General features: G+C 40.4%; 1 protein-coding gene across 1 annotated transcript in view; it reads left to right on the top strand.

Moving 5' to 3' along the window:
• CIT (citron rho-interacting serine/threonine kinase) overlaps positions 1-10,590 on the top strand; it is a 201,664-nt gene that overhangs the window by 58,317 nt on the left and 132,757 nt on the right. The window contains exon 9 of the mRNA XM_012650158.1: positions 6,912-7,065. Within this exon, the coding sequence (XP_012505612.1) occupies positions 6,912-7,065 (154 nt within the window). The remainder of the gene's footprint in view (positions 1-6,911; positions 7,066-10,590) is intronic.

Below are 10,590 nucleotides of genomic sequence, written 5' to 3'. Positions count from 1 at the left end.
AAAAAAAAAAAAGGCAACAACCCCCTTCTGCCCCCAAAAAAACAGTCTCCCTGTGCTATCCAAAGTCAAGGTTTCTCATCTATTATTTTTTTAGGTTATACTCTTTATTCATTTGATCATTACATTAAGAATTAGATTATAGAATCAAAGCATTTTATGTTTTAAAAGTTATGTACAATTCAGAAACAGGCATGAAAACTTAGGTATTAAATTTAATGGAGTGAAGTACAGGAAAAAAGTTAAAAATGCAAAATTTTACCACCTAGGATTCAAAAACTTATATGTTGCATTAGTGACATTAAAAAACTCATGCATTTAGAAATAAATTCAAGCATAGGTACATAGTGTCACAATATAACCTCAGCACTATTTGGCATTTTGGTCTGGATAATTCTTTGTGGTGGGGAGCTGTGTTGTGTGTTATAGGATGTTTAGCTGCATCCCTGGCCTCTGCCTACTAGATACCATTAGCACCCTCCCCTTCAGTTGTGACAACCAAAAATGTCTGCAGACATTGCCAAGTGTCCCCTGGGGGGCAAAATCATCCCTGGTTGAGATTGCCTGTAGTAGATTGAGAAACATCAGAAAGCTAATCAATTAGAGCCAGCAATATGAGTTTGCAGTAAGAAAACCTACTCAGCAAACTACATTAGGGTCCAAAGTCGATGCTTGGTAAATAAGTGGGAATTAAGAGTCAGGCCCTTTCTCTGCATCTGGGGTTACTCTTTTCAGAGCCCTTGGTTGGTGGAGAGACAGGGCTTCTATTCATTTCAGATTTCTATTTTCCGGTGCTTCAAACTGCCCTTTTCAGTTCTAACTGTAGCAACCTTCACTCCAGGCAGGGAGCTTCCCGGAGGCCCTCAGGTTTATTGGCAGCTCAAGGCTCAACCCCTGATTATTTTGGTCAAGGAAATATGGAACTCAGTACTACACACTTGAGAATGTTGCACCTCCTTTCCCCTCGTGCTTTTAGGGCTGGAACGTGACAAGCAGATCAGAAGGAGTTTTTAGCATCGTGTTAAGTGCAAAGACCTTTTTATTATAGAAGAGCAATAATCTGCAATCTAGATTAAGTGTGGATATAGAACTATAAATAATTTCTTGGTATTTTTGATTAATGGTGTTGGGTTAAACATGTTTCCTTTAAATAGAATGTTCTATAGGCCTAAAAAAAAATTAGGTTCTAAATGTTTTCTGTACTCACAATATGCTATATAAAATATAATCCACATTACAGGAAGTTACTGTATGTTACTTACCCAAAATCAATCAATCCTTTTTACCACCATCCCCAAGTATTACCTTTGTATTTTGGATATTTTTGAATCTTAGAGCTGTTCAGTTTTCCATTGTCTGTTCCTATTGCAAGCTTCTTATTCAGAATGTTGTTTTGGAGTATTTTCCATTAGCAAACACGGGCCTAGTGAGCATAGGCTCTTCTGTGTGGCTTAGGTCATCCACATCACCTTATTAGAATCTCAAAGAATGGCAAATAGCTAACAGCTCCAACCTATCGCATTTGGCTCTCACGAAAACAGTTGTAAGGAGATTGTAAAGTGCATGGCCCTATTTAGCAGTTGGAACCCCGTAAGAGACCTTTTTAGATTTCTGTAGGAGTGATGTTGAAGTCAAAATAAAAATGTAGTGACGAAGCTCTAAATTTAATGTTTTATTTGAGAAGAGAGAATTGTAATTTGGAGCATACACACAAACCAGGTGGTCTTCGGTATGTCTAAAGAACAAAGAGAGGGTTAGAGGTTTTATAAAAAAGGAGAAATGTTATGTATTGCTTGTTGAGAAAGTTCATTGGCACCAGTAAGGGTTTGGGGGGCTGACAAGCTCTGATTGGTGGGTATCAGTGGTGGGCAAAATTAGACCTAGAATTGCAGCAAGTTATCTCAGAAGCTATGGCTAAAACTGGTACCAGGTTACAAGAAGCAGTTTCAGCAGTGAGGCTTGCAGAGAATTACATTCTTGGAGAATGTTTTGTACCCTGAGTGCCTTTCCCCCAACTTCTCGACTCTGTTTTAGTTGAGTATGACAAGAATGACCCAATTCTTACCGTCAACTTTCACAGCAAAAAGATTTATTTTCCATGAGAGGAACAACATGGTGAGAATTTCTTTCCCCCTGCTTCTGCCTGTGTATGTTTATGCCCTGGGCAGCTGGATGGGGGAAGTTAGGTTTAAATAGTTTTATGTTCAAGCATTTTATGGAAAGGAGTTGGGAGGAGGAAGACACTGGTTCTCTTACTTTCCTCCTCATCTGCTCTTTGTTTGTAAAAGGGTCTGCTAAGTAATCTTTTTCTTTCTCTTTCCCTTTCTCCCTCCCTCTTTTTTCCTTTCTTTCCTTTATTTCTTTTCTCTCTATCTCCCAACATATGGCAGTCCCTTCTGCCCCCTGGTCATTCTCTTGTTGTCTCCTGCTGAACTGGTTTATTTTCTTCCCTATCAGTACAGTGAAAATTAACTAAAGTTTAGCAATGCCAGGGCTCCGGCAGATAGTATAGTGTCCTGCAGGCTGGCTGGGCTCCTGGCACAGATTCACTTTTAATATCTCACCCAGATTAGCTGGCTGAATTGCCACCAAAGGAAAGTGAAAGCATTTGCAAAATCCTTATCAGGACATAGGAGATTACATGTTGAATGAGTTTAATGTGCTCGGAGGCCGGTCACTAATGGAAATCTAGTAGTCATTAATTGTCATTAAAAAACTTTGTTAATTACCATTAAGCACTATAGAACTTTGTTAATGAAAAAAGAGAAACCTTTGTTAATTGCTATCAAATACTTAAGAGGAAGCTGGGGGGTATTTCTCCTTTCATTGCTTTCTAGTATAAATTAATAATAAAATTTAGAAGATTAGAGGCTGGACATGGTGGCTTACATTTGTAATCTCAGCATTTTGGGAGGCTGAGGCAGGAGGATCCTTGAGGCCAGGAGTTTGAGACCAGTCTGGCCAACACAGGGAGATCCTGTCTCTACAACAAATTAAAAAATTAGCTGGGTGTAGTGGCACGTGCCTGTAGTCCCAGATACTCGGGAGGCTGAGGTGTGAGAATCGCTTGAGTCCAGTAGTTGGTTTCAGTGCACTGTGATCATGCCACTGCACTTTAACTTGGGCAGCAGAGCAAGACCCTGTCTCTAAAGAAGAACAAAAAAATTAGAGAATGATTGGACATAAACGTATATAGAAATCACGTATCTGTTATGAGGCAAGAATAGTTGGGGAGTTACCTGATTCTCTTTGATAAGTCTAGTCATTAGTTTGAAAATGAGGCATTGACAATCCATATTCTTAGGCTGGGTCACCCTGATAAACATGACCCAATCAAGTTTCTTTCAGCTCTTTGGTTGTGAACAAGTGACTATGCCCTGTGAGCTGCAAACAAGGAGAACCGAATATTCCTGAACAGTCTACGTGGCATTAAAATAAAATCCAACAAATGCAAATGGTGCATATTTGACAATTGTGTAGTTATGGTCCTGCAAGGTAATTAGACACAAAGGGTAGGCATTTAATCAACGATACAGTAGCATTATCATTACCTAGTCAAACCAAGATGTTAGTTTTTCTTCTCTTGTTGTTTAAAAAATATCTATTGCTCATTGTCAGTATCGTGGTTTTTACCAAAACCCTGTAGTTTAAGCCTAAGCCTGTGTGAGCTCCTTAACATTTATATACATTTTAAAAGACCGAAGTCTTGGCTCAGATTTCCCAACATCAAAGCTTCTTTTTGACTTAAGCTATTTTCAGTTCCTCACGCTTAAATCACCCTATGATTCTGTCTCAGACCAAATATTTTCTCCTTTGTCTGCCTGCACTTTTGTCCATCAACACAAACCTGCCTTAGGCTTTCTTCGGTGGTGGGACCATCTAGCTTTCTCGAAGGGGTATTTGGAGTGGAAATCCTATTGCCCAAAGCAGTGAGTGATCAGTGTCAGGAATGACAGTATCACACTGCTTTCTGGGTTTAGGGTTCAGAAAAACCTACACCAGAGTGTGGGCTTGAGGGAAGGGTGAGAAGAGATGGAATGGGAGAATGGGTCCATTTCCTGTAATGAAAGGGGCAGAGGAATGGACAAGAGCAAGGTTGCAGCCTGGAAGAGCTTCATCCAGATTCATCACTGGCGACAGGAGATGGTGTAATGTCCTCGAGAAACATTCACTTTTCTCTCCAGGCCCAATTAAAGCAAAGCAAATTTACTTTCTTGCTATAAAGCTCAGCCTTAAAGGTATGTAGCCATAGCCACAAACTCTTTGGCTCTCTGGGGGACACTTCCTTTAATGGGGAGAAAGTTCTTCTGTGCCATATAACCACTGACCTGAGAGAAGCCTGTTTACGATGTAGGGTTATAGGACCGCCGGCCAACATAGAACATGGCTAAAGTCGGGGCCTCTCTGTTTTGATGGGGAGGAAGGTGAAAGGGCAGTCCTTACACTTCACATTTTATGGCTCAGCAAAACTTCAAAACAATTTTGAAGAAGAAAGGGGCTTATTAGGTTGCCTGGTCAGGGGTGGGAGTGAGGGGCAGAAAACCTCCTTTCAGCAGTATCATTTCAAGAAACAAAGGACTTTTAAAACACTAAAACAGTCAGAAGGACAAATTCTCAGAAAAAAAAGGACAGTCCTTTAAATGGAATATAATTAGCTTTATAAAAAGACTTCCTATATCATCCTAATCTTTCTTTGCCAAGGTCAGGTGCTCGGTGGGTCCCATTGGATTGGAGGGCCCTGGGTTTCTGAACAGTGGGGAAGGATCACAGGAGCAAGAGCTGGGGGTGAGGAAAACAAACTCATTAACATTTGGCCTGGGTGGAAGTTAACAATCATGTCTTGCCCTGAGGGTGGGCCCAAGTGTGAATGTTGATTCTAAAAGCAGTTTTCCAAATTTTTGGACTTGTTATATGACATACCTTTGTATTCTGTATTGCCAGCTAGCTGCCGGTTTTCCAGTAATGGTTAGATTCATCTTACAGAGTCTTCCTTAGGGTTTATTATCATTTTGCTGTTTTCATAAGTACGAGAAGGTCTATCATGTTGGTAACTTGTGTCAGGAAAGACTTCTTCCCTTCTAGGTATGTACCCAGGTCTCATTTGTGTAACCAAGGGGTATTATCATCAACTCTTGCCCTTTTGCCTTTGGATTGTATTATGATGGGCTTTTTTTTTTTTTAATTAGTAAAGCGTTTGCATTTCCTGACAGTGTGCCACTTGACAGAAGGTTTAAGTGTCTCAGAGAATAGTAATCAGTGCAAATCAGCTCGTGTCTGAATGTGGCTGTTGGCAATCTACTAGAGGCTAATTGAAAGTTTGTTGTGCTCATTTTATTTATGGGTTTCTAGGTGATTGCCAAACTCCCGATTGGGACCCCAGATTACATGGCTCCTGAAGTGTTGACCGTGATGAATGGGGACGGGAAGGGCACCTACAGCCTGGACTGTGACTGGTGGTCGGTGGGAGTGATTGCCTATGAGATGATTTACGGGCGATCTCCCTTCACGGAGGGAACTTCAGCCAGAACCTTCAGTAACATCATGAATTTCCAGGTAAGAGTCATTGGTAGATTTTCAAGTAATGTTGAGAAATGTCATTTAAAAATTGTGTGAATGAATGTTTATAGGTAAATCAGCAGTACTGGAAAAATAATAACAGCAAAGTAAGTAACATGCGCAAAGTAACACAGACAGTCTGGTTCTGAAGTCCGTGGTCTTCTTAGTAGTATCAGATGTGGTAGTAAAATTGCATGAGGATATGAATTAGAAATATAGTTTTCTGTATATATTTTCTATATACATGTCTATATATATGGTAAAATTTAATCTGTTTTCTAATAACTACTTTTCACTATATTAAGCCCGTAGCCCATTTCTTTTCTTTTTTTTTTTTTTTTGAGACAGTCACTCTGTTGCCCTGGTTAGAATGCAGTAGCATCATCATAGCTCACTGCAGCCTTAAGCTCCTAGGCTCAGGAGATCTTCCTGCCTCAGCTTCCTGAGTAGCTGGTGCATGCCTGGCTAATTTTTCTAATTTTTGTAGAGATGGGTCTTGCTTATGTTGCTCAGGCTGATCTCCAACTCCTGGCCTCAAGGGATCCTCCTGCCTCGGTCTCCCAAAGTGCTGGGATTATAGGCATGAGCCACTGCACCTGGCCAAGCCCATTTCTCAAGGATTTGATAAATATATGCATATTTTTAGTTTCAACCAAAAGGAAAAAGAGAACTTATTTCCTAGGTCTTTGTATCTCACCCAATTTTCATCTTTCTGGAATGCTTAATATATATATTTTTTATGTACGTATATTAGTTATTATTCTTGAGTCTCCTCTTGAGTTAAAGTTTCCCCTTAGATGACTCTCAGGGCTAATTTATTTCCTTCCTTTTATAATCAGTGCATTATGCCAAGGACTGTTAGGTAGCAGGTTTACAGTGATGAGCAAGAAGGAGAAGGCCCTCTCTGCCTTCTCTCTTCATCATTGCACAGAAATCACAGTACATTGTGTATGTGCAAAAGCAAAGCACAGAGGGAGTGTGCAGGAGGGAGTGATGGGGAGAAAAGGTAGCCAGGGAAGGCAGAGAACAGCGTGATTTGTTCAGGGAGCTTTAAATAGCTCATAATTGTTGGGCAGCAAAGAGAGAGACGGGGAACGTAGTGAGATGAGACGGAAGAGGGGAGCAGGGGTCAAGCCATGAAGGATATTGAACCCCTGCAAAAGAACTGGGCCTATTGATGGGAACAGGCCACTTATTTTGGGAACATGCCTTTGGTCCAAAGTGAACAGGGCATTAAACTTCCTTCTTTAAAAAAAACAAAAAAAGAAACTTGCATATATGAGAAACGCTTTCTTCACTTTGGAACATGAGAAACAGAATCACTGCTCAGGAAATAATTGTTTTATTTTTTGAAACAGAGGTTTTTGAAGTTTCCAGATGACCCCAAAGTTAGCAGCGAATTCTTTGATCTGATTCAAAGTTTGTTGTGTGGCCAGAAAGAGAGACTGAAGTTCGAAGGTCTTTGCTGCCATCCTTTCTTCTCTAAAATTGACTGGAATAACATTCGTAACTGTAAGTAGAGCCACGTTCCTTGAATTGGGGTGTTTGGATTACAGAACGCTTAAGAGTCATGTGAAATGATTCTGGCCCAGAGAGCTGCTATAAATTCCATAAAGAAAGGCTTTAATTATCTCCAAGAGTAGAGAAAGCTAATGATGTAATGGTCATTGAGTAATAATTCTGCTTTAAAATTGTTTGCGTAGAACTGGGTCATTGATCAAACTCCATGTTTATGTGGCCTTTAGAATATTATCCCTTAGTAAATTCGAGGCACAAATTGATGGAGTTCAAAGATTGTTGCTTGGTTTGTCAGGGTTTCTTCCCAGAGCAAAAGTGGACCTAGACATTTCATTTACAAATAAAGAAAAAGAGTCAGAGGTTAGGCAGTGTGCCCAGGTTGCTCTGCTAATGGCTGAGCCTGCCCTAAGACTGCAGACTCCTCATTGTGTTCATTCATTTCCCCTCTACAATATTTGTCTTTGCTCACAAGCACGTGAAATCTGTAACGTATGCACACAGTGGATTCCTTCATACATCCACTCTGTAATCCATTAATGAAACTGAATTAATTCATTAAAAACAAAGACCAGAGGCTGGGCACGGTGGCTCACGCCTGTAATCCTAGCACTCTGGGAGGCTGAGGCAGGCGGATTGTTTGAGCTCGGGAGTTCGGGACCAGCCTGAGCAAGAGCGAGACCCCGTCTCTACTAAAAAATGAGAAAAATTATCTGGACAACTAAAAATATATAGAAAAAATTAGCCGGGCATGGTGGCGCGTGCCTGTAGTCCCAGCTACTCGGGAGGCTGAGGCAGGAGGATTGCTTGAGGCCAGGGGTTTGAGGATGCTGTGAGCTAGGCTGACGCCACGGCACTCTAGCCCGGGCAACAGAGTGAGACTCTGTCTCAAAAAAAAAAAAAAAAAAAAAACTTATTATTAGCAAAACCACACTGCTTGATTTTTTTTGATAAATTGGTGATTTCTTAAACCTTTTAAATTCTTGGATGTGTTGTTGATTAAATGTGATCTAATGACTTGACCCAGTGATCAGCATGGATTAGAGCCAGCAGGAAAGCAGTTGACCTGTTTGAGTTTGTGTTTTATTTTTGGTGACGGAGGGAGGTTGGGAAATGGAACCGATTTCTAGGTGTCAAAACCAGGTTTCTAATTGGAGCCATTGGAGATGTAATTATAACGTCTCGTACCTTCCGCTGGGACTTGAGTGTGGTTAAGATCCAGTATCATCTAGTTGAAAGTCATTTTGATGGTTTCTCTAACCTCCTGCTGAAATATTTAAGTAGGCCTCATTTCCATAAATGTTTCTTGGCAAACATTTTTCTTCTGGTAGCCATATTTTATTTTTCTAATCTTTAGACATCACTTCCCAAATCTTCAAAGTTCAAACCTTCTGATCAGTAATATATTTTCAGGGCATTCTTCTTTTTATGCTTTTAGAAATTTGATAGAATTTTTTTAAGATGCTATTCAAATACTTAATCTTTTCTTGTCTTACCTTTTTATCTCTATAATCTACTGGAATAAGCAGTTAATTTTTTTGTGCATGAACTTGCTGATTATGCATAAGAACATGTCTCCACTTAAGTAAATCAGTGAGTCATGGTTACCCAAGTAACTTTACATTAGTTCCCCCCTATCTTTGGAGGGTACTTTCCAAGACCTTCAGTGGGATACACTTGGAAAGTACATCAGTGGTCTCTTTCTCTCAAAATATCTATTGCACTGTACCCACTGGTAACTGAAACCGCAGGAAGGAAAACCTCAGATAATGGGGGACTATAGTAAGTCTTCACTTAACATAGTTGATAAGTTCTTGGAAACTGTGACTTTATGTGAAATGCTGTGTAACGAAACCAGTTTTCCTGTAGGCTAATTGACATAAACAAGGGTGAAGTTCCCATGGCACATTTTTGGCCACGAAAGCATCACTAAACTTCTAAACAAACGCTTCTAATATTAGACATTGAAATAAATGCGAGCTACGCATACATTTAAGACAGATTAATAAAAACAAGTAAGATAATCATTTACCCACTTATTCCAGTTCAGGGTCGCAAGTGGCTGGATCCTATCGCGGGAGCTCAGGGCACAAGGTGGGAACCTGCCCTGGACAGGATGCCATCCCATCACAGGGTGCGTGCGTGCGCATACACACCCCCTACACCCACACACTGGGGCAATTTAGATATGTCAGCGAACCTCATATGTACTTCTTTGAGATGTGGGAGGCAAACAGTGCCTGGAGAAAACCCACGCAGATATGGGGAGAGCGTGCAGACTCCACCCAGACAAGGGCCTCTGCTGGGAATTGACTTTTTTTTTCTCAGGAGTGTTACAAGGAAACATCGTTGAATAAAGCTATGTTATTTGAAGACTTTCTGTACTGTATTTTGTGTTTTGATCACCTTGATGTTGTTTTTGGTATTATGGCAGAATTCCCAGATTTTATTCTAGTCTTTTCCTTTCAGGATGTTTACAGCTTTTAGTCCTATTGGGTCTAATAGTAAATGAGGTAGTGCCTGTGTAGAATGTGCTTCATGCTGACTGTCAAAAGGGCCATCTTTTGAAAGGCCATGCTTGTCTTTGGAATAAGATAATAAGGTGATGGGTTACTATAGTCATATTCATGCACGTTGCCTTCGTACAGTTGTCCCTCAGTATCCTTGAGGGATTGGTTCCAGGACCCTGCCAACCACCCCCCAACGCCAAAAATCCAAGGATGCTCAAGACCCTTATGTAAAATGGTGTAGTATTTGCTCATAACCTACACACATCCTCCTATATGCTTTAAATCATCTCTAGGCCAGGCACAGTGGCTCATATCTATAATCCTAGTACTTTGGGAGGCTGAGGAGGGAGGATTGCTTGAGGCCAGGAGTTCCATACCAGCCTGAGCAAGAGCAAGACCCCATCTCTACAAAAAATTAAAAAATTAGCTGGGCATGGTGATGGTGCACCTGTAGTCCCAGCTGCTTGGGAGGCTGAGGCAGGAGGATCACTTGAGCCCAGGAGTCTGAGGTTGCAGTGAGCTATGATGATGCCACTGCACTCCAGCTTGGGCAACAGAGTGAGATCCCGTCTCTTAAAAAACAAAAAAGATAAAACTCTAGATTATGTGTAATACCTAATACAGTGTAAATGCAATGTAAATAGTTTAGTTTTTTTATTTGTGTTTTTATTGCTGTATTGTTTTATTTTTTTTTTCTTTGAGTATGTTCAATCCATGGTTGCTGAATTGTGGATATGGAACCCGCAGATGTGGAGTGCTGGCTGTGTTGGATCCACCATGCCTTCCGTGGCTATCTGCTTAATGTTTCCTCATCCTAATAAATATCCACTTAGTAGCTCCTTCTGTTTCCCCCAATCCCTCAATTTATATCAAGGATTTTTCCTCACCTAACTGAATCCTAATTTTTAAAAACCTGATGTTTTTTATTTGACTCTCAACTCCCAGTATAGTGGCTCTGAAGACTCACAAAATATATTTGCTTTAAAAAAAAATTCTTTTAATTTTAATAAAC

This window comes from Propithecus coquereli, unplaced genomic scaffold (assembly GCF_000956105.1).
Source record: "Propithecus coquereli isolate 6110/MARCELLA unplaced genomic scaffold, Pcoq_1.0 Scaffold314, whole genome shotgun sequence".
Classification (NCBI taxonomy): domain Eukaryota; kingdom Metazoa; phylum Chordata; class Mammalia; order Primates; family Indriidae; genus Propithecus; species Propithecus coquereli.
This window is presented reverse-complemented; position numbering and strand designations above follow the sequence as displayed.